The sequence below is a fragment of the Micromys minutus genome (genome assembly GCF_963924665.1).
Source record: "Micromys minutus genome assembly, chromosome: 12".
Classification (NCBI taxonomy): Eukaryota; Metazoa; Chordata; class Mammalia; order Rodentia; family Muridae; genus Micromys; species Micromys minutus.
In genome coordinates, this window is record NC_137981.1 from 52,430,530 (window position 1) to 52,455,410 (window position 24,881).

At 45.9% G+C, this 24,881-nt stretch overlaps 1 protein-coding gene across 1 annotated transcript in view; it reads left to right on the forward strand.

Moving 5' to 3' along the window:
• The window catches only part of DOCK5 (dedicator of cytokinesis 5), a gene marked incomplete at its 5' end in the record, with an annotated part of 167,894 nt that overhangs the window by 44,600 nt on the left and 98,413 nt on the right, over positions 1-24,881 (forward strand). Inside the window, 2 exons of the mRNA XM_080926704.1 lie at positions 6,063-6,146; positions 20,268-20,308. Of these exons, the coding sequence (XP_080782830.1) occupies positions 6,063-6,146; positions 20,268-20,308 (125 nt within the window). The remainder of the gene's footprint in view (positions 1-6,062; positions 6,147-20,267; positions 20,309-24,881) is intronic.

Below are 24,881 nucleotides of genomic sequence, written 5' to 3' on the forward strand. Positions count from 1 at the left end.
CTTTCTCTTTTCACTCTAGGTTTTTGTTGTTTTGTTTTGAGAAGGGCTTTCCTGGAACCAAGTCTGGCTTCTAGCTTTCTGTGTAGGGAAGGGGGAACGGATTCTCCTGCCTGCCTCCACCTTACCAGAGCTGGGGTTATAGCATGTGCCACCATGCCTGGTGATTGAGCCCAGGGTTCATATGTAAGCTCTCTGCCGCCTCAGCTACTTCCCCAGCCTTTGCCTGACTTCCTTCCTTCTCTTCTTCCTCCCTCCCTTCCTTCCTCCTTCCCTCCCTCTCTCCCTTCCTCCTTCCTTCCTCCTTTCCTGCCTTCCTTCCTTCATTCATTCCTTTCTTCCTTCCTTCTTTCCTTTCTTTTTAAAGTATGGACCGGAGAGCTGGCTCAATGGTTAAAGGCATTTCTCATTGTTATAAAAGGCCCGGGTTTGATTTCCAGCACAGACTTACCACCTCCTCGAGCCCAAGCCCACATACAATGTACAGGCACAGATACATACATTAATAAACATACACCTGAGAAGATTATTGCTATTTTGTGTGTATTGACTGGTGTTTTGTCTGCACGCATGTCCGTGTGAGGGTGTTGCATCCTTTGGAATTGGAATTGCAGTCATGTGGGTGCTGGGAATTGAACCCAGGTCCTAGAAGGGCTGCCACTGCTCTTAAGCACTGAGCCACCTCACCAGTCCCCTGATCTCTTTGTAGCAGTTACTGATGTTCCAGGATGAGGACATTAGTTTCTCTCCTAAACCCACTACTTTTTATCCTGTGCTTAAAATGGCCTTAGACTAGCACAGGATGGTCACCAGTCATGGGTTTGTATGACAAAGGATGGCTTTAGAGCTAGTATTTCCATAGAGGGAGAGAAATCTTGGTTCGTCTCCATTTCTAGACTATTCCAGGGCACACTGTTGCTATTACTGGCCATCCTGGCCAGAGGAGAATGGGCAGTCTCACCAAGAGCTTTGCTGTTGCTGAGCTGAAACTAGTCCTTCCTAGTCTCAGCTCCCCTGTTGCAGGCTGTGTGGCTGAGCTGTGGAAGCTTTGCTGCAGGGGAAATCTGAGCTGGCCTTGGTAAGGTAAGGGAAGTGGAGGGCGAGGCTCTGAAGAGAGGAATTGGATGGACCAGATAGCAAGTGACTGCAGACCTGTTTGCACTTTTAACCGAAGACTGAAGAACATTGCTGAAGGAATCTGTTCCCAGTAGGAATCTCTTTGACAGCCTCAGTTGGAAAGAAATATACATTTTTTTCCCCCTTGTGTGACCAACCTTGGAGAGGCGGTTTCCGATAGCCTGTCCCTGTGCGAAGGGAAACCACAGGTGATGTTTTGGAGAGAAGCAGAAACATGCTTGCACCAGGGGAAGACGTGGTGACTGGCTGGGCTGTTCTGAGTGTTTTACAGAAGGATTACAAATAATATGTACAGATTATATTGGGGGGTAGGGAAATGCCTGCATATCCAATGGAGTTTTTATTCAGCCATGTAAGAATGAGAATGAAATTGTGTATTTGCAGGGGGGTGGATGCAAGTGTGGAGCATTGTGTCAACGGTCAGTCTGAGGATGACAAGAGTCTAGACTCGTATGTGCATATACGTGTATACCACATGCATGTAATGTGAAAGTAGAAAGTGTTTGAAAGGAAGAAGGGGACAAGGGATGGAGGAGTTGGGGTGGGAAGACAGGCTAATGGGGTATTTAAAAAAGAGAGAGACAAATCATCTGCTTAAAATGTAAAGTAAGGAGAGGAATTCGTGGCTCAGACATTAGAATGTTGGCCAAGCACACACAGAGGCTGTAGTTTATATCCCTGGCATCACACACACCGAGCATGGTTGTGTACAAGCCTGTGATCCCAGCCCTGAGACGGTGGAGACTGGGGATATAGAGGTACAGACACAAGGTACATAGAGTTAGGAGGAAGTGTGGCACATGGCGATGCTCACAGTAAAACAGTAGGTACACAAGCCAAGAGTTGTCATTTGTACCTTGGATACTCTTGGGGCTATGTCTGTGTAAGTCTGTGTCTCACGAGTAGTTGACCGAAGGCAGTCTGAAGCCAGGCCCGCATTCGGCAGGGCTTCGCCTCCAAATTGTGGCAGACGGTTGCACAGGATTATCTGGGGTTGCTAACTCAGATTTCTGGAAGAGGAATATCGAGGGACTTCAGAGAAGAGAGACTTCATGCTGGGTGGAGAGGGGTGCTCAGGGGCTGTTTTGTGGAGTTGAATTGTAGGTGTGAGATTGTGGTCAAGACAGGAGTTGAATGATGAATCTTAAGGAGAATATAAATTTTTTGGGGTAAAAACAAAAACCTCTTTTATGAGCACAGCTGTTTTGTCTGCATGTACTTGGTGCCAGAAGAGGGCACAGCATCCCCTGGACTGGAGTTACAGATGGTTGCGAGTGCTGTTGTGGGTGCTGGGAATTGAACCCAGGTCCTCTGGAAGAGCACTAGTGCTCTTTAACCTCGGAGCCATCTCTCCAGCCCTAAGCAGGGAAGAGTTGACTATAGAAGAGGGTGAGTTTGACAGGCAGTAGAGGAAAAAGTTCAGAATTAAAGCTGGAACACTTGGAGATTGCTGGTCTTTGGGTGTGTGTGTGTGTGTGTGTGTGTGTGTGTGTGTGTGTTTGTGTATGTACATGCATGAGCATGTGTCTTCCTTTGTGCCTGTGTGTGTGGTTAGGTTCATTCCTGCATGTGTGTGTGCACATACATGTGAGCATGCATGTGTGCATGAAAAGATGCGTACCTGTATCTCCATCGGTCCGGAGCAGGTGCTTTTACCTGGAGCTGAGAGCAGTAGTTTGCCTTTGAGAGCCTCTGCTTACTTTCCCATGACTAAGAATCAGGAAGAGTGAAGATGGTCGTTACACAGCTTGTGACAAAGTGGCCTCACTACTTCCTGTTTCCGTGGGGGGGTGATAGGAAGAAACAGTACTTTAGGGGACAGCGGTGCATGGAGCCTAGGTGGTGTCAGGAATGTCAGAGCCATGTTTACTGTAGAAAACCCACCACAGCCTTCAGAGGAAAAGCCTTGGAGCACACTGTAGCTGAGTGGGATGGAGCGGAACGATTGTGCAACTGCAGCAGCTGCAGGCTGGGGACGCACCCACAGGCCGGGAGGCTGGAACTCCCTTCTCCTATGTGTTCTGTGTCATTTCTCCTAACCCACTTCCCCAGCCCGTCCCTATTCAAAAACCACAGCCTGCTCTGAAAGCGCAATAGAAAATAGCCGGCCGGGTACTTCTCCAAGTGCCCCGCAGAAGGACACTGTTTGAAATGGTGACCTCCTTCAAAAAGGAAAGGCCATTTCTGAGAGGAGCCCGGGAGTGGGTTCATTCTCTCCCGCCACTGACAAGTTTACTCTGACAGGAGCTAGGCTGTGGTCCAGGGAGAGGAGAACAAGATGTCCCCACCACAGGAATCGATGGGACACCTTTCTTCCCTAACCGGGTGGGGTATGAGGGTGGACTGAGCAGTCCTCCTGCTGTCCTGACCGGTAGGGACAAATCCTACGGCAAATTCCTTGTTTATAACGGATTCTCCCACGTTGGCACTTTTTTTTTTGGGTGGATACAGATTACCCGTTAATAAAGAAATCTGTTTGAAGAACTTCACTCTGAAGCATAATGTACAGACTGTCACATCCATGTGTTTTCAATGCCCAATGGATTTTCTGAAATGTTTTTTTATGTATGTATATTTGTGATTGTGTATAGTGTATGTATGTGTTCATGAGTACATTCATGTGCATACATATAGGATCTATGTGGGTGGGGCGGAAGTAAACATTAGGTGTCTTATTTCATCGATCTCCACTTTATTTTTTGAGACAGGGTCTCTCACCAAACCTGGAGCTTACTAACTAGCTAGACTGGCTGACCGGTGACCCCAGGAATCTTCCTGTCTTCATATCCTCTGTGCAAGGTCACAGGTGCACGTGTGCCCACACCTGGCATTAAAATGAGGGCCGGGGGTTCTGATGTCAGGTCCTCGTGTTGAAGGGGCAGCGACATTGCCTACCAGCACCTCCCTTATTTTAGGTACTGCCAGTCATCTGAAATAGGAGTGTAGGAGACCGCATGCTTAGGCTGCCTCAGGGCCACACCACGGTTTGTAAGAGACTGGCTATCACCGCGTTTTCCCATCCTCACAGGGCGGGGAGGTTGTCCCATACTGAGTTGGTGTCCCCAGCCATAGCTGAGTTGTCGCATCTTGCTTACTACTGTGTGTAGCGCAGCCACATTGGCTTCAGTGGCTGCTGTCACAAATGGTGGCGTACGCAGTGGCGCGAGACAAGAGGAATGCGTTATCTCAAGTTCTGGAACCTAGAGTTCTGAGATGAAGGTGTAGACTTGTCTGCATGCTCCCGGAGACTCCCGGGAGATTCTAGTCCACACCACTGCTGGCTCCTCGTGGTGGCCAGCCCTTCCTATTGGTTAGGTCTCAGCAAACCTCAGCTTCCATAAATTCTAATCTTTCCTCAACTTGTAGAAAACACCCCGAGGTGACTAAGGATCCTCAGCTCCATTTGCCTGATGAGGTAGCACACACAGCTGCAGGACATTGGTTTGGAAATCTCTTCCCAATGCAGCAACTGTCAACATTGGGCCAAGGGTATTGTGTAGGTGTGTTGTAGCTATTCTTCTTTCTGTCGCTCTCCTAGGAGTGGATTTGCTGAGTTTAATCTACTCTTAATGTAAAGTTAATTGCTGATTAATTCATAAATTTTTACTAAGAATAAAAATTAATCAAATTTAAATTTAAACTAATTTAAACACATTAGTAAGCTCATTTAACTTTTAAGAAGCTGCCTGTCTTATTTCTAAAGGGGCTCCCATTTTGCATTTGTACCAGCCAAGAGGTTGTGAGCTCCAGCCGCTCCGCCCTCTTGGCAAACATCTTTTTAAATGCAGCCGTTCTAGGAGGTGTGGATGTGGCATCTGATGGTGGTTTTGATTTGCATTCCCCTCATGGCTAATATTACTGAATGTGCTTCCATATGCCTCTTAGTCACTCCTGTGGAGTTACGGTATGACACCGGTGCCAAGCTCTGACCTGTTCTCTCCTGGTTCCAAAGTGATTTAGTCCCCAGGACAGAAGGCAGCAGACTTAACATGGTCCTCAGGATTACGGAGCACTAGGGTTATTCTGTCCCCAGGGCACTGAGGGCTGGGACAAGGCGCCATCTCTGCATTGTGACCTCTGTCACTCTGTTACTAGAGGTAGATGGCACCGAAATTCATTCGAATGACCGTTGAGCACCACATCAAGGAAGCCAAAAGACCACTCCCCCTGTGCCATCAAGACCATAAGCTTAAATGAGTTTCACGTTGGCTGTCGTCTCATGGACAAGGGGACTGACCTGCCCAAGTTCTCATTGTATTCTCTAGCCTGGATTCTTCCGTAGTGTTGTCCCAAGTTTAAAGAGTTATTTCTGGGATCCAGATTGTACATTTGATACCTTGCTTCCTCCCACCAGACTATCATGTTTCCTAGGAACAGAGGCTACATCTCTGTTTTTTTTTTTTTTTAAATCTGGCACAGGATGTGTTATGTGTTAGGCAACCAGTTAGCATGGAGGACATAACAGCTCGGTTTAGTGTTTTACATACAGCGAATCATACGAAATTCAGCAGAAGTGGTTGGCTTTTTAAATACCGTCTTAGATGGTGTTGGTTGTTAACTTGACAGAGGGAACCTAAGCTGATGAATTCTTCATTTGATTGGTCTGGGGACTTGTCTTAACTGTTGGTTGGTGGAAGGTAGCCCACTGTGGGTAGTACAGTCCTTAGGCAGGTGGGCCTGGGCTATATAAGTTGCTGAGCCAGGAGAAACAAGCTAGTAAGCAAGCTTCCTTCATGGTTTCTACCTCAGTTCCTGCTTCCAGGTTCCTGTCTTGAGCTCCCACCTTGGCTTCTCGAGATGATCGATTGTAAACTTGGTCAGGATTTTATCACAACAGCATAGAAGCAGATTAGAACAAATGTATCGGGTGGGAACTTCTAAAAGTACACGTCTTCTAATCCCCTCCCCCTTTTTTTCCTCATTAACAGCAATCTATAACTACAATGCATCTCAAGATGTGGAACTCTCCTTGCAGATCGGCGACACCGTCCACATCCTGGAGATGTATGAAGGTGAGTGCGCCGTGCTTTCTCTTCCGTACAGCTCCATTGTAGCTGTTAGGCTCCCAGAGGCAGCAAGTAGACAGAGGGGCAAGTGGACTCTTCCATCCATGTTCCTGCTTTAACTATCAGGCCTCATTAGCCATGTTTGTAAGTTAGAGCTCTACTCACAGCACCTGACATGCATGTTTTAAGACTCCTGCTTCTGGAAACCACAGTCCCCTTAGACCTTAGTCGATCAGTCCTTTGTCCGAGGGGCGGATAAGCATATACCGTCTTCGTGGACTTACTTTCCCACCGTGCAGATAAACAGCACATGTTCAATTTTGACAACTTCCATGTGGGCTTAAAGCAATGCTTACGGATCGATTGATATTTGGATCCAGATTACTTGCTTCTGGTTTTCAGTCTGCTGCATGCTGACCTTTTTTTTATTTTTTCTGCCTTTTTTGGTTCTGTGTTGAGTTTTCCCACCATGAGTGTAGTTTCTGTTTCCGCAGAGATGGGATTTCTTCGATTTATACCATCTGAAACCCGTTTTTAGAATATATATGCCTGCCGTTTTAGAATTGGGCTAAGCATCTCTTTTAAGTCCTGCTCATTAAGCCTTTTATTACTGTCTTCACCGGGGCTTATCCTTTACTGAAATTACAGCCAACTCATTGTGAGGCTCAGCTCTCTAATTTTTGTCTTGCTGGTCCCATAAGGTCCTTAGAAATGCTACTCTAAGCCACACAGGCATCCTTTCTTACATCAGCACATGCCCCAGGCAAGAAACCACCACAAGTGCTTCCCTTTTTACTAGTAAACTCTCTTGTCTTGTGTGTGTGTGTGTGTGTCTGTCTGACTGTCTGTCTGGGGTGTGTGTGTGTGAGGGCAGTAATGGAGGGGGTCTTCCTAATTGACCTATACATTACATCAGAGAAGAACAGAGTATTGTGACATAAAGTTAAGGCCATCCCTAAAATGCATTCTTAAGATTGTTTTCTCAAAATAGGTTGGTTTTGAAAGTTTTTCTGTGGCTCTGATATCTTTTTGTGGTAGCTATTTGAAGCATGTTGTTCTCACAAAGTACATATTAGTAGTGGTTTTGAGTATGTTCACGCTTATACTTTGGTGGACCTCTTATTCGGACTACTTAGGACTGCAAGTCTATGATTCCAGACTGGTTTGGATTTTGGAATATGCATAGTAAAATGTTGCATGGTGCCTCTCTGTAAATTCATCTCCTCTTGTTCATATATGTGTTTTGTACATAGCCTGAAGATCATTTTATACAATATTTTAAATCATTTCATTATGGTGTGTAATCCACCTGTGAAGTCACGGTCCATGCTCTTAACATTTTGACTCTTGGAGCATTTTGGATTTTGGAGTTTTGGATTAGGGATGTTTATATTGTGCTCGGTGTAAACACAGACACACGAATGCCATTTGTTTCTAATCCTATGTCACTGAGCCTCCAAATCCCAACCCGAGGTGCCTCTAGTGTTTTGCAGCTCATACGCAGCGCATTGAGCACCACACAGAAAGCCTCGTTCTTGGTATCGCTTTGTGGGGATGATCAGGCCCAGCTAGCAAGAAGGGAGCTCTCTTGTACCTGTTGCCGTGGAGTATCTGAGTGTCAGTCGCAGAATGCTGGGCCCTCAGAGAAGGATGTCACTCGCTGTGCTTTCAAAGTGGACCCGTGTCCTGGTGCGAGCGAGGAAACTGAACACATGGGGAGTGCACAACCTCCAAGCCACATGCCAGTTTCACACGAATTTGACATTGGATTTTTTTTTTTTTCCAATAGCGTTTCTTTTACAGACTTCGTTTTTAAATAGTGCCTGCTGTGCCCAACTCTCAGAGGGGGAGGCTCTGGTATCTGCTTAGTACTTTGAGTTCTTGGCTTGAGTCTTGAATTCCTTTATTACTTCAGGTAGGAGTGCTTTACAAACATAAGACCTGCAGGAAATGCTGAGTAATGACTTGCGTTGGTTTCCCCTCCCTGCTCCCTTCTTCCTTTAAAACAAACAAAATGGAAACGCCCACAGTACTGCCAGAGAGAATACCAGGGCGAGACTGGTACCATTTCTTGGCCTCTGGGGGTTTGTCTTGCAGCTTCCTGTTGGTGATTTGGGACTCTCCCTCTGTGCATTCTGCCTGACCCCACCTTTGAGACAAGCATACCTGATGTTATGTGTACTGTTCTGGCATGGAGCTGAGTCCTCCCAGACATCTTTCAGCCCACAACCCACAACAGCATGCCACCGAGGTCTATTCCGGATGGCTCAGTGAGTTCTTCCCCAAGAGCAGTGACTACAGAGTCACAACTGTCTCCTGCTTAACCTCCAGGCGCTCGGCATAGCTCCCGTGCTGTAGGCCCAGAATGAATGCAGGTGAGGTAAGAGCTCGCCTGCCCTCTGCAGCCTCACAAGGATTTGGCTGTCGCACGTGTTTTTGTTTTTAATCTGAAACAGAAGCTTTGCTAAGATAGAACTCAGACACCACACAGTTTGCCCGCACTGTCTACGATTCCGTGGTTATTTACTAAGCGTACTATACAGGGAGTTGAGCTACTGTCCATTACAGTCTCCTTTCATTAACCCCATCTCTACCACGGATCAGGCATTTGTCTGGCTCTAGGCAGACACATACCTGCTTTCTGCTTCTGTGAGTTTGTTTGTGCTAGACTTTTATAGTAATGAAGCCAAACAGTGCGTGCGGCGCTTTGTGGCTGACTTCTTCTGATTAGTGCAGCGTTTCCAGGGTGCACATTATAGCAAGCATCACTGCTCTGTTTCCTTTTCTTTCAGTTAGCACCAGTGCATGGGCGTTACCACAGCTCATCCACACATCATCCGATGCATACTGGAGCCTTTTAGGTCTTCCAACCACGCTTCGGCTGTAAACAGTCACCAGCCGGTTTTCTGGGGATATGTGTTTATTTCCTTTAGGTGGACACCAGGAGCCATGATTCCTCTGATCTCCTATTCTGACTATGTGTTTAAATGCTTGAGACACACCCAAGATAGCTTAATCTTTGACTTTAGATTTCTGTCTTTAATGAGAGAGCTGCTCTCGACTGTCCCTTGGATCCTGTGACCACCCCCGACCCCAGTATTGTTACTTAAAGATGAGAGAAGGAAGTGAGTTGGCAGAGCAGTATCCTGCTTCTTGTTTGTAGTTCCCCCAGAGTTGTTTGCCTGTCAGAGAAGAGAATGCTAGCCGAGGCCATTGCCCCTTGTCCCTCCTCTTTGGCACCCGTCTGCCTGTCTTAGCACTGCAGCTTTGCTTCTCAAACCCTGGAAGGTATTTGGCAACGAGACACACCTCCTCCTCCCTCATGAATGTTCTTTTCTGCCCCAGATCCGTGAGCAAGGCACTTCAGCTATAGTCAGTCACATTGTTTTTTTTTTTTAGCTGCACCTGCTCCACACCTAGCATGTGCCCAGTGCATTTAATCGGTGGAGGTAGTAGCTCTGGTCCAATGTCTGTCCTAAAAGACAAACAAGACAAGAAAGTAAATACAAAAATAACCAGACACTTACTATGGGGAGAAGAGGGCAATGTTGCCGAGACCACAGAGGGAAAAGACCGATGGAAGATTATGCTAGATTAGGTAGTTTACTCTTGTCTGAGTTAACTGTCCCTGGACAAGACTCTTCAACTGTCACAGTGTCTCGAAGGTTCGGGTGGCTCATTGACCTGGAAGTGATCAATCAGAGAGAGGTGCATTGAAAAATACAAATATTCCACTCTGAGCCTAAGGTGTCAGCGTCTAATCACAGAGTGTTTCTTTCCTGTGATTAATCTCGAGCTACTACACAGGGCTTCAAGCCCAGGGCCTGATGTACTTCTGAGCTGGCTTTCTGTGCTGAGTTCATAGCCATTGACTGACTATTTATCGATTCTATAAACCTCTCAAGAGCACAGGTGGCTGATGTCAGTAGGAACTCTGAGATCACTAAGTAAAATAGCGTCTCAAAGGTGTTCTGCGCGCCGAGACACGGGCGCAGAGTAAAGCTCTGTGTTCAGAGTTTGTTGTAAAGGCTCAGAGGTTAACATAAATATTTGAACAGGGATTAGGGACAGTGGGCAGCCCTGGAACTTTGAAAGGAGTGAGAAGTGTGTACATTTGGGGTGTCCCTTTCCTTACATGTTACTTTTGCATGGAACAAGTCCAGTGTGGCCCCACCCCAGTCAGAAAGCCCATTCCCATCTGCAGGATGAGTGTCCCTTCTCCAGAAAGCTTAGAAGCAGAGGATTTCGGTTTACTTTTTTTTTTTTTTTTTTTTTTTTTTTTTTTTGGAGTGTTTACATACTATATACATAGCATGAGACATTCTGGGAACCCAAGTGAGAATATAAGATTCATTTTTGTGTCATGTACACCTGTTACACAAAACCCGAAGGTGATTTTATAGAGGCTTTCTTTCAGTGTACCTACCTTTTGCCTGGAACCTGTCACATGATCTGGAGTGGAATTCTCTTTTTACTTATGACTTCATTCTAGAGTCCAAGTTTTGAATTTTAGAACCTTGCATTTTGGATTTTTAAAGGAATGTTCAACCTGTACAATAAAAAGCACACATACACAGGTGTGTGTGTGCACACATGCATACCACACTCGCTCTCGAACACACACACACACACACACCCTTTACTAAGCACTTCAGATTCACTAGATGAATGTGGATCAGGAGCTCCTGTATATCCGTAACATGTCTGCTGCTCTCAGTCAAGATCCTGGGAGGTTTGTGACAATTCTTAATTCATGCTGTCGCTGTGACCCAGTTATATAGAAACAACCGCCTTCCCGAACATAAATGGCAGTGAGCCCAGCAGCTCGGAGTCTGATGACAAGCTCTCCGTGAAAACTTTTGGCTTTAGCTTGGGAAGCAGGTCGGGCTTTATTAGTGCTGTGATGAGGGTGTGTGTGTGGTCGAGTCCCACCTCTGCTTGACCTTTACCCTCAGTACAGCTTGTCATCAGTCAGACCTCTGGGAACATTCTTTCCTGAACCGTGTTTCTCTCAAGACAACGTGTGGTAGTAGGAGTGTGTTTGGGAGAGACCTTAATTAGATGTTACAGCCATTGAAATGTCTCCCCTCTCAGATCGAACGTGTGCACGTGCGTGTACGTGTGTGCGTGTGTGTATGTGTGTGTGGAGATGCATGTGGGTGTGTGGGGAGGTATACTTGCACGCATTCATTTGAAAGGAGGCCAACTTCTGTCATTCCTCAGGGGATACCCACCTTTTTGAGACAGGATACCCTACTGGGATCTGAGACTAACCAGTTGGGCTTGGCTAGCTGGTGGGCTTGGCTGGTTGGTGGGGTGGCTGGCTACCTCCTATCTCCTCCCAGTGTTGAGAGTATAAACACATGCTGGCACACTGCCACAGCCGGCACTTCACGTGGATGCTCAGGAGCAAACTTAGGTCTTCATGCTTGTGTGGTAAGGGCTTGACTGAGTCAGCCCCCAGCCTTTGGATGAAGCCTTCCACAACAGAGAACGCCTCCTAATCTTTTCTTTCAAGAAGCTGTTCGAATATGCTCCTGAAATACATCCAGACATATGTTATTTGGACACAGGCGTCTGTCCAACCTTCTGATGGAGAATTTACAACTGTTTCCTGACTAGTACCATCATTCCATTAGCCGTCATCCACTAGGACTTGGCATTGACCCATTTGGGCAGTTGCCTGTGAATCTACAGAGACAAGAGAACCTGGAAACAAAGAAGTTTGTGGAATGCCACAAAGGGATGCTTCCAGCAGCAACTTTCTAGATGATTTTGCTCTCCAGCGATGTTCTCTGGAACAAGGGATGGGAAAGACTGAGAGTAGTGGGACAAGCCCCTTGTACCCCGCCCGCGCCCTTGATTGCCGGACAATTCACCTATGTAAAAAACACTTTGTAGATAGCAGACTTCCAAACTCCCCTGGACCAAGATTCACTTAAGGATTAAGGACGTGGAAATCAGAGTGAACACATCAATCCACCTGGGGGAGAAATTCTGTGAAGGCCCACTGGAACCTTTTCTGACACTTGTCCCTTTTCTGACACTTTTGGGTGTCACCTCTTGTCTACTGTGATTTGGCCTTCCTTCTGGAGGTATCCTAACATCTGGAGCAGATCTCTCTGCCAGAGTTGGAGTTTATGCTGGAACGGCCTTGAAAACAAAGGTGTGTGAGTGCGATCTTATTGGAGGATGGCTTTTAAAAGATTGAAGCTTCGGGCTGGATAGATAGCTCAGCACTGACTGCTCTTCCAGAGGTCCTGAGTTCAATTCCCAGCAACCACATGGTGGCTCAACAACCATCTGTTGCCCTCTTCTGGTGGGTTTGAAGGGAGCGACAGTGTACTCATACACATTAAATAAATAAATTTTTACAAAAAAAAAAAAAAAAAAAAAAAGATTGAAGCTTCATTGCATTAGATTGTTAGTGACTTCCAGAGCCCAGATGTGTTTTTCTAGTGAGAGAGCAAGGCTTTGTGGCCAGCTGACCTGACAGTTCTACCCACTCTCATGTTACATATGTGGCTTGTAGGTTCTACCCACTCTCATTTTACATATGTGTGGCTTGTAGGCACAGACTTTATTTCACACCCCTTCCAATAGTCTAACTGAAGCCAAAGAGACTTTGTGTTGTCGTTCACATGGTTACCAAATGTTTCCTGAGTGAGATGTGTGCCAGGCTCTGCAGAAAGAGTCCTCTTTAACTTTAAAGTAAATCTTGTGAGGCTGAAAAGATGGCTCAGTGGTTTCAAACACTTACTGTTCTTCCAGAGGACCCACGTTCGGTTCCCAGCACCCGCATTAGATGGCTGCAGCTACAAGGGAACCCGGACTTTGGAGGCCCCTATACCCACATCCACAGACCTATGTGCAGTCACTACACATAGATACACACTATATCACACCCACAGGCCTACATGTATATACTACACATAGATACTCACTATACCCACATCCACAGACATACATGCAGACACTATACATATATACTCACTATACCCACATCCACAGACCTATATGCAGACCCTACACATATATAACTTAAAACATAAAAGATAAAAAGTTGAGTGAAAGTAATCAGAATCCATCATATCCATGCATGAAATTGTCAAAACAAATTTAATTAACTAAATTGAAAGGGAGAAAGGAAGGAAAGGAGGAAGGAAGAAAAAAGAAAAAGAAAGAAAATTAGTTGAAGCTTGGTATGATTGGAACATGCCTGTAATTTCAGGAAGCCAAAGCAGGACGCTCAGGAGTTCAGGGTTATCCTAGGCTACATAGCAAGTTTGAAGCCACCCTGAGCTACCTGATGCCCTGTCTCAAAACCGAAATGGCATTAAAGTGGAAAGCCATACTTTTTCTTGGTCACATGGTATGCACGTTTCTCATGCTGATCAGGCAGGCCCAGGTTTAAGGTTACCTCATCTGAAAGACTGAGTTCAGAGTCATCCTTTGAATTTTTTTTTTTTTTTAAACCTTGCAGCTTATTTGTGAAAAGCCTTTCGATGTGAACAGCTGAGGCTCAGGGTTCTGGGAGGCAGCAGGGACGCTCCCCACGGATAAAGGTGGACCACTGTCCTGTGTAATGAGGGCTTTCATACTGAGACTTCCTCCAGCCTCTGAGGGCTGACACCCGGCTGTCTCAGGTGCCCCCTCCCCAGGTCCCACAAGGCATCTGTTTTGAAGAGTAGGAAGGGTAGCTCCCTGGGTTCTGGCCCTGGAAACTGACATGTTTACCTGGTCCACAGGGGTGCAACCTTTGACTCTGGCCTAATTAAGCTCGCAGGCCCGAGACAGTTAAAGGAAAAACAACAGGATTTAGCACCTGCTCCTCTGCAGTGGCTGCTGCCTCCTCTCCGCCCCATGTGTCATGTGGACGCTATAAACGGCAGCTCCTCCCTGTTCCTGGCTTTTCATTTCTGAGAGGATAAACATAATTTATTGACCTTTTCTATGTGGCTGAGCAGGAGGGCATGTTCGTCTTGTGATGGTGGAGTAAAAGGTGCCTGTGTGGAACATTCTGTAAGTCACACATCCATACATCATTGCCTGGAAAAGTCTAAAGCCTCCCTCAGTCATTGCCCGAGTCTGGGGCACATTCACAACACACTCTTTTGTAAACCAGAGTCCCTAATCAGTTCCATTAAAGGGCCCTTTGTATTTGGTGACTTGTTTATGGATCCGTTTCCTTCCTCCTTAAAGATGCTGTCTGATAGATACATCCACTTCAAGAAGTGTTTTATGTATAATGAATGAACGGCCACGTGAGCGGTAGAAACCTCAGCCTGATGGGTCTCCTCAGACATTTCCGACCACTCTCCCTCATCTGCTGAAGTCAGCCTTCCCCACATTTGCTTTTATTCCTTCTTGACTCGATTCCCTGCTTGAAATGTTGTTTCTGTGTAGCTGTGAACTCTCTTATTTTTCCTCTTTTGCATTATAAAGTAAAAATTAGGGCAGAGAAAAACACCCCATGTCTTGGTTTCCTAGCATGCTGGTTGAATAAGTGAATTGCGGGTCCGCACCGGAACATGCAGGAATAGAACAAACCCATTCAAAATCAATTTGGGAGCATGCCAGGCATAACTAGGATGGATAATGTCGGTGATGAGACACAAGACAAAAGTACAGCCGAGGAGAAGGGTGTCTTACTCTTCATACCTGACTCAAACTCATTTTCGAAGCAATGCCAGATAGAAATTCTCAGCCACATATGAGTGATAGCCTTCTGTTAGAGGTGATTAGTTTATAAAGTCGTTCTCACTTGATAATTTTTTCTTCTTTTCCCCTAAAGCCATCAGATACCTGGTTTAAATGCTATAACATGTACCTAGGTACACAGTAGACAAGGTCTTATCAGACGGCAAAGCCTGTCTACCTCACCCCAAGTACCCTGAGCTTCTCTCTCTTACATACAATGCTCCAACCACTGGCCACTGTTCTCATCTCATAACCAACTATTATTTCTACCTGCTAGTCAGCCCTATGTTATTGGCGTCACACATGTCAATTGTTTGGATTGCTTCACTTGTTCATAAACTTATAGGTAAGTAGCTTTTCTATCTTGATGGGTGGCACTCTTTGCAGACAGAAGCATGCCATGCTTTCCTCATTCAAATGTTGCTGGGCCTTTCATTGAGTTCCACCATAAGCCTGGAAGAACTTAAAGCTTCAGTAAGCATTCCTGTAAAGCGTCCCTGCAAGTATAAGTTTCCGTTTATCTTGAATAAGTATCTAGGCATAGGGGTATTGCTAAGTCATAGGATATGTGTGACTTTAGAAGAAATTGTCAGCAGGGTAAGGGAGAATTGTTAAGAGTTTGGGGTTTACGTTGTTACGATAAAACTCCGTGACCCAAAGCAACTTGGGAAGGGAAGGGATTATTTCCTCTTCTGGGAAGACATCATGGTCCAATTTTGAAGAGAAGTCAGGATGGGAACTCAAGGCAGGGACTTGGAGGCAGGGACGGACGTAGAAGCCATGGAGAAACACAATTTACCGGATTGTGCAGCCTGTTTTCTTACACAACTTGGAACCACCTGCCCAGGGGTGGCACCACCCATAGCGAGCTGGTCTCACCCTCACAGACACTGACACACACAGACAAACAGAGACAGACAGACAGACAAACACACACACACAGACTGAGACTGACTGGCCCTGACTTGGGCTTTTGAAACCTTAAAGCCCACTCCCAGTGAAACACCTCCTCCAACAAGACCACACCTCCTAACCTCTCCCAGATCCACCTACAAAACCAAACACTCAAACTCATGAGCTATGTATGGGGCTCTTCTTGTTCAAACACCTCCACACCATCCTGGGACCTCCCCCCATACACATTGTCTCATCTCTCTGTTTAGTCAGCTCCACACATTAACAGTAGACTTCTTACATGTTGTTTTTATTTTACCATTGCCTGGCTTGGCAGGAGTTATCCATATTTGTTTCAGTTGACAATTATACCAATTGTAAAGTCATATAACTTAACCATTTAAAAAGTTTTAAATTATATTTTAATGTGTGTGTGTGTGTGTGTATCTGTCTGTCTGCTTGCCTGCCTGCCTCTCTATTTGTGTAGGCATGCATGTGTCCCATATATGTGGAGGTAAGAGGCCCAGATGCCCGAGTGTGTTCCCTCCTTCCATTATGTGGGATCTAGAGATTGAACTGTGATCATCAGACTGTTGGCAGGTACTATAACCTAAACACCGAGCCCTGTTTCTGCCTCTAGCTATTTTTTCTAGTCCATAATAAAAACCGGTCGTTCCTTCTAACTCCTCCTCATCTCTGAGGAGTTTCAGTTCTTGCCGAACTCTTTCTGGTCTTTCATCCCACTAAAAAATTGGCATTTTCATCCTTCATTCTAATAACTAACTTCTTGCTATGGAAGGTTACAACCTAGCCCTCATATATGCCTCCCCAACTCTCTCTATGCGAACCTGATTTGCACTGATATTGATGACCCAATATAGGTTCATTGTAGCTGCTCATTTCTAACACAGGTTGCATGGATTATTGTGCCTGAGTGTTTCTGGCAGTAAAAGGCAGGGTCAGGTATCTTTCCTAGAGTTCATCCCTCTTATCTTGATTCTCTCTTTACTGACCTTTGTTTCATATCCTGGTATTTGACAGAGACGCTTCCCTCTCGTTAACACGGTCAGCTATGATGATCATTATTATGATCCTCTTGGGCTCCGAGCTGCCATACCAGACTGACCCCGCTGATTTCCCCTCCCCCAGTACACAGGGCCAGGGTGCCATGTCATACCTACAGAACTCAGTTGCTCGGGGAGAGAAGCCTTAGGTTCAGGGTATGCTGCCTGTGCCTTCTACCATTCTCCAAGGCTTTCCCTGTTTATAATCTCCTCATACCTTAGGATAACACTACGCACCATTTGCATAAGGCCAAGAGCCGAACCCCCTTCTTCCACGCTTGCCCATTCTAGTGAAGCCTTGAGCAATTCCAGCGGTTTTTAATACAGTCTTGGTCTTGTAATTGCTTCCCATTTCCAGTGTGCCCACCCCAGTCTCCTACCTGCTTCTGCTGCTTCTCACCTCCATTCTCCTCCTCCTCGCCTCCACTCGTAACCAGCATGCTTAGACTAAGGCTCAGATTTCAAATGGTATATGGTACTAATGCATCAGCCAAAGTGTCACCAGGGATCCTTTGAGAAACACTAATTCTGAGCTTGATGAAGATTTGGGGAGGTGACCCAGGCATCACTGAGTTACACTGGCAGGTCAGAAACCAAGGAAGATGGGTTTCCCTGGTGAGCTTAATGGATGCCCAGGATAGTGACCTATACTCCTGTCTGACTGACCCTCATGGTGCCTCGTCCTAGTCTTCCTCTCACACTTTGAGCTCTTTCTGTCTTTGGGCAGAGTCCTTGCCTCATGGTCTTCTCTTGAGATTTGCTCCTGTCTGGAAGTTATTTTCCTACTCAGTTTCCTGCCTGGTTCCTTCTAGTTTCTTAGGCCAATCTGTCTTTGATCATCTTATCTAATTAAATACCCATGTCCCCAGACACTGCACGTTCTCTGAGTGTATGCTCTTAGTACTATGTTCTCAACTCAGCTTGTTTATGGAATCTACACGGTAACAGTTCTTCTCCACAGTTAATATTTTTTGAACTACCACAGAGGGGGAGAAGAACCAGATAGGGATACTTTTGGGTGGAAGCCAGAAAACACACAGCGCCATCCCCTGGACAGACGAATGAAATGAGCAGATGGTAGAGTCTTGACCAATGAAGATTATATAGAGCTAGATAAAGTGAGCCAACTTGCCTGTGGTATTAGCAACTTTGATAGCGTCCAATGAGAGGAGATGCTTTTATCCTGGATTGGGGCAGTGCTTGAGACATGGAGATGACTTCTTACCCCAGAAGTGCAACCCATTTTGCCATGGTGGCTGCAACTTATTTTCTGGAGACTCGTTTCACTAAAATTACATTTCATTCTCCCTACTTCCTGAAACACCCTTCACTGTCTGTTTGCATCTCCATGTGTTCTGAAGGCTAACTGCTGTCTTAGTTAGGGTTTTACTGCTGTGAACAGACACCATGACCAAGGCAACTCTTATAAGGAGAACATTTCATTGGGGCTGGCTTACAGGTTCATAGTTCAGTTCATTATCATCAAGGTGGGAACATGGTGGCATCCAGTCAGACATGGTGCAGGAGGAGTTGAGAGTTCTACATCTTCATCTGAAAGCTACTAGCAGAATACTGACTTCCAGGCAGCTAGGATGAGGGTCTAAAAGCCTATACCCACAGTGACACACCTACTCCAACAAAGCCACACCTACTCCAACTAGGCCACACCTATTCCAACAAGGTCACACCTTGTAATAGTACCACTCTCTGATCTAAGCATATATAAACCATCACAACTGCAAACTGTCTTTAATTATGATTTTATATTAGATGTTGAGTGGTTAGTATGAAAAGCCATGGTCATGGAGTTGTTAGCAATCATTAGTAGTTGCAGTCTTAGAGCTTTGACAGACATTAATGCCATCAAACTCCCAGCTGTAGACTAGGTGCCTACCATTCCTGCTGCCAAAGGAAATGAGCATTCACTGCGACAAGTCCAGAAACATAATTTTGTGCATTGTCCTCAGTAGTTATACGCACACTGTGATTCTAGAGACAAACTCTTAGAAGCTTATATGGAAATAGCCCCATCCCCCAACTCCCACCCCCAGATAACAGGTTTAGGAAACATAGTCTTGTGATGAGTGGCCGTGTGGAACACTATTTATAGGCATGCAAGATACCTTCTTCTGGGTAAGCAGGTCAGTCTGTCTTGTGACTTCTTGGTTTTATAGGGCCAGAAAAGAGAAAACTACCTCACTTGTTCTTTCTCAGGGTGGTCTTCAGCTCTGCCCTTGATCCAGGGTGACATTGAAGCCAGCCATCTGCCCAAACCTGTTTTTCATATCTTAGCAGAATCAAGAGTACAGAGGGGCGTAATCCCTCGAGTCCTGTGAGCAATGGTCAGGGTATTCCAGCTTAACCAGATTTTCTGCACATTGGCTTCCTGAAGTGAGACCAGTGTTTTCTCAACCTTGTATCGTGATGCGGACCATAATTCCACACCACAGCCCCAGTCCTCCAACCCCTCTCCAAGACATAGCGAGTTCTCTAATTTTTTATTTTTTGGTTTCACTGATAATTTAAGATTTGTGAAACCATTACTCGATCTGTACCCAAAGAGATTAGCCCAGTTTTCTTCTTGTAACATGTAAAACCACAGTGTGGGACTATTTTCTGATGGATCTTATTTAACAAACAGGAGGGAGCTCTAGAGGCCTACCGGCAGATGCCTGCAAGTCTGACTACAGAGTGTGTCTACTTACTGTCTACTTAGGTGATTCCATTTACAGTAGGCTTCCTGAGGCAAGATGACCACCGAGAACATTGGTGCCTTAGGCAGGCATGGTTATAAAAAAAAGTGTTCACTCATTTTGAATATGAAATACTCATTTGTGGACACCTTAAGCTGTATACCCCATGATAAATGAGAAAATGTCTCTATATAAATACTTTTACGAGAGAATTAAAGCTTGGTATGGTGTATGGTGTATAGTTGCCATCTCAGTATGTGGGAGGCTCGGGCGGGGTCCCCCACAAGAGCAACAGGTGCTCCCAACTGCTGAGTCATCTCTCAGCCCCCTCTGTGCAAATTTTAAGCCTTGCAGCAAAGACCAGAATATGGCTGTAAAATGGATCTTTACTGGGTAAGAAACAGGATGGTTCACAGTCTAAGGCAGTGGTCCTTCGTCTTCCTGATGCTGGGACCCTTTATTACAGTTTCTCATGTTGTGGTGACCACCCCCCCCCCCATCAAATTATTTCCACTGCTACTTCGTGACTGTGATTTTGTTTCTGTTATGACTTGTAATGTAAATGTGTGTGTGTCCCAGTGACCCCATGAAAGGGTCCCCAAAGGACGTGTGACCCAGAGGTTGAGAACCACTACTCCAGGCTTCAGTCATAGTCCCCTCTTGGCTTCCAGCTCGGGGTTGCCGAGAGAACTTGTGAGTGTGCGTTGCTGGTGTCCATTTGTCCTGTCAGAAAACAGAAAATGATTTCTGTTCTCCCCTCCCTTCCTCCCCCACAGGCTGGTACAGAGGATATGCTCTGCAGAACAGATCTAAAAAGGTATGGTACATTGTTCCTTTTCTTTCTTCCCCTGACTGCCCACTGGTTCCGTGTCATGCTAGGGGACACCTTTATCTGCTGTCTCTAGAGCTGGTTTGCTATTTTTTCAATGACTCTTCCTTTGGCCCCAGTGCCTGAGAGCAACAGTGTAAGACCCATGGATGTTTCAAGAGAAGGCTTCCTGCTGTCTACCCTTGAAGCCGAATAAGGCAGCAGGACAGTAGCAGTGCCCTAGGGACCTCTGTCGGGAAGGGGCAGGACCCACTTCTCCCTGTGTCCTTTACTTCCAAGCACACACTGCCAGAACTGAAGGGTCTCATCACCCGACTCATCCCATCAAACCAGGGTGGCAATTCTACACTCCGAGGCCCATGGAGTAACGTGGAGTCATTTGAGTAGATTTTAACCAGTGTGTAACAGGAAAGAAACAAAGCTGAAAACCAAAGACCCCAGTGACACTTTGGATATTTATGTTTATGTAGTTGATGATTTTTGTTATCTTCTTGTGTGTGTTCAGTCCTGGCCAGTAACGGTTTGTTATGATTCACCATGGGCAGAGCTGGGGAAGACACCGGTCTGGACTGTTTCCTTTCGCAGTGTCAGGGCGGCTCATCATCAAGCTGAAGAGAGTCTCCTGGCTGTGTTAGTGTGCTCCTGTGTGTGCTGGGGACCCTGTGAGCACTTTTCCTCTGGCGTTACTTGTGGATCCTCCTACTGTGCCAACGATTTTCTTCTGCAGGAACAGCTGTGGCAGGGGCTTTACTGTTTCACTGTTGACTAGAATGTCTGCCGATAGCAGAAAGGGGTGAGAAAAACGGGAATGTGTCAGGGTGGAAAGGGTAGAAGAACTCACAGTTTTTATGCTTTGACCACACCACAAGCCAGATGTAGGTCCATGCAGGTTGGCCAGTGAAACCCCCAGATCTTCAAACTACTAGCTAGAGGGTACAGAAACCCAAAAGTGTGGCTGAAGTTGATGACTCCTCAAGTTTAGTGTTTACACACTTGTGTACACCACACACACACACACACACACACACACACACAGAGTTATTCACTTTGATGATCTCATAATCTAACAAAAGAACATTTGCTGTCCCAGCAGGTGCCCCCCCCCACCCCGCAGGGTGTTCCTGCCCTGCCCTAGTGGCTGAGCTCTTCTGCCCACTGTCAGAACCCTGTGCCACATGCCATTTCCAACTGAGTTGGTTTTGCTTCTTCTCTTGCTGACTTCAGCACCCCTAGTGTCCCAGTAGAGATCAGTGTGGCCATCAGATGTGTGTCCTGATGAGATTGACAGCTGGGGGGGGGCAGGGCGGAGCTGGTGCCTGGCATGCCCACTCCTGCTGTGAGTCCTGTCCCTAGTTTTTTTTTGTTTGTTTGTTTGTTTGTTTGTTTATTCCAGAAAACAGTAAGAGCTAATGATTGGACTGGCAAAATGGCTCAGTGGCTCAGCAGGTGAAAGTGACTTGCCTCACAGACACAATGACCTGTGAGTTCAAACCCAGAATCTCACAGCTGGAGGAGGGAACCAACTGCTAAAAAGTTGTCCTCTGACCACCAGAGCTCTATGCCCCACCCCCAGCCACCACAAATCAACAAAGTTTGTGAGAATCAAAGGCTGCCCGGTCACTCGTCCCCAGACCTTTCCTTTTTTTCATTTAATACGCAAAAGAAAGTGAACAGAGAACTTTTTCAGACAAATCCTAAGAAACATCAAAACCAGCTGTGTGTGGTGGGGGTGCGAGTCTAGAGGGGCACACCTGTCATTCCAGCTACTTAGGAGACTGAGGCAAGTTCAAGGCCAGCCTGAGTAACTTAGTGGCATCATGCCTCCAAATTATTTGGATAGCAGACACCACCTAGCATACAACAGGCCCTGAATTTGACCACCATGACCACAATAACGACAACAGAACCAACTACCAAACCCATAGCTACTGTTAGAAAATGTCTCAGTCCTTATCCTACATAAGGATTTGCTCCAGCTTGGAAGACCTTGGCTTCTGGGTCACGCTGTGCTTTCCTAGTACGTCTGCACCCCTTTATCTAGCGGTGCCTGCCACCACTAACTGGAATACTAAATTCCAGCGAGTCTGATCGGAATACTCAATGGTCCACTTAGTATCACCCGAGCCATGTATGTCTGTCCTATTCCTGAGATTTCTGTTTGTTTGTTCTTAATTAGAATGCTCTTTAAAACCTGTAATCTTAAAAACTCGACCTTCTGGGGGAAAAATAAGAGAGAGATTTCAATAAGAGCTGCCCTGTCCTTTGTTAAAGAAAAAACGTGAGGCCAGGTGTGAAGGGCCTTTCATCCCAGTATCCAGGAAGCAGAGGCAGGCAGATCTCTGAGTTTGAGACCAGCCAGGTCTGTAGAGCTAGTTCTAGGACAACCAAGACTACACAGAGAAACCCTGTCTCAGGCAGGGCCGGGCAGGGTGGAGAGACCCGAATAATTTGGCTGTACATTGATGTGTTTTGATTTTTTTTTTTTTAAACTAAATTATCTTTCCCGGTGGAGATCCAAGAAACAAGGATGGAATTAAAGACATCAACCTTGAATTTTGCTGGGTGACACCCCTTCATTATGAGATGCAGTCTGATCGAAATGCTGTCCTGTGCTGGTCCCTCCTTTTCCTGTCTGATGGGACGAGCTATTTGAAAGGCCTATTGTTTTCGTGGAAATTATTGGTGTCATTTGTAAGCCAACGTAGCCATTTGGGAGTGGGGATAAAAGGAAACCAGCGGCTTTACAAATTGAAGACTGGAGCCTCGAAGAAATTCATGCTTAATCCTGGCAGTATCGTGAGTGCGTGGACAGGGTAACCTGGGAAATACTTAGTTGGAATAAAATAGAATCATTTGTTCTAGTGAGTAGGTCGCATTGAGAAAAGAAAGGCAGAACCGAGAGATGAGCTGCAGATGGGAAATTCGAGCCCAGGTTGGGTCTGGCCTTATAGGAGAAACCAGATTATAAATGGCCCAGGGCCACCATGACACAGTGACACTGCAGACCTGAGCACAGTGGGATGACAAAACACATGAGCTCGGGATGTCAGCACCTTTCTGCCTGAGTAAATTGTCTGCAGCCGTCAGCATCAGGCTCAGAGTCCTCATTGGCTTATAGTTCCCGGTTCCCTTGGCTTGGCTGGCTCCCAGGGATTAGCAGGGACTAGTCACCAGACTCCGAATTCAGCTGTTTAATTTAGTTTAGTTTAGTTTTTAAAACCTTCTTGATTTGCAAAATGTTTTGCCAGAATATTCCTCTGGGTTAGCAGTGTTACGTTCGGCGGTTTTGTTCGAGAGAGACAAAGAATTCCCAGGTCAGTCAGTTCTCGGTCCTTTCTTCTCTTAATATGTAAAAAAGTGAACAGAAAACTCTCTTGGGAAAATCATGTGAACCATCCATAACAGCTGGGCCTGGCAGTGCACACCTGGCAGTGCACACCTGGCAGAGCACACCTGGCAGTGCACACCTGGCAGCGCACACCTGCCATCTGAGCTACTGGGGAGACCAAGACAAGTTCAGTTCAAACTTCCCACACCTTAAATACACGTTCTGTCTCAGAGCTGCACACTTAGCCTCAGCAAGGTCACATAGCCCATTCGTTTAAGTTTGTGTCTATGCATGTGTGCACGTGCACGCTCATGTGACACAGCCTGAAGGTAGAGGTCAGAGGACAACTTGGAGGAATCAATTCTCTCCTTCCACCGTGTGGGTTCTGAAGCTCAAACTCAGGTTGCCAGGCCTGGCAGCAAACATGTTTACCCACTGAACCATTAGCTCATACTTTAAACGTATTATTCTTATCCAACCCCCTCTCTCTTTTCATGAATTCTCCACTTTTCTATTGTGAAAGACTAGATAATGTAAAATATACTGTTATATTCATGTATGTTCATATATATATATAGAAGCTGGAGTGCATGACCCCAGTGTGTGTTCCTTAGATGTCATCCACCATGGTATCTTTTGAGACAGGGTCTCTCGCCATCCTGGACCTAACTCACTGCTTCAGCTAGGCTGGCTGGCCATCAAGCCCTGCCTCCTTAGCTCTGGGATGACCAACTTTATGTGAGAGCTGAGGACTGTACATGAGACAATCATGCTGGCAAGACAAACTTTACCAAGCGACCTATTTCTCTAGCTCCAGTTTCTTTATGTGTCCATGAAAGTTTTTTTTTATTAAAAATATGACTGCTTCCAGATAATTTCAACAAGAAGAAGACATTTAAATTCTGTCAATTAAACATCTTAAGGCTGAGAGAAAAAAATAGCATATCACACATGAAAGTTCTATAGTTGGGCAGATACTTAAATGGGCAAGGTGGTGGACAAGTATTCAATCATGGACCAACTAAGAGTATTTTGAAAGCAAATACAGCCAGGTGCACACAAGCCCCTTATAACTGTGTCTGATATGTGAAGGTGATGATAATTATTCTCAATCTCTCCCTGCCATCATCAGAGCTGTTTCTCTTTCAGATATCAACATTTGCCTCGTGGCAATTTGTTTGATTGTTGCTTAATCAATCTTCCCCAATCACTCTGTATCCTGTGTACCTGAAA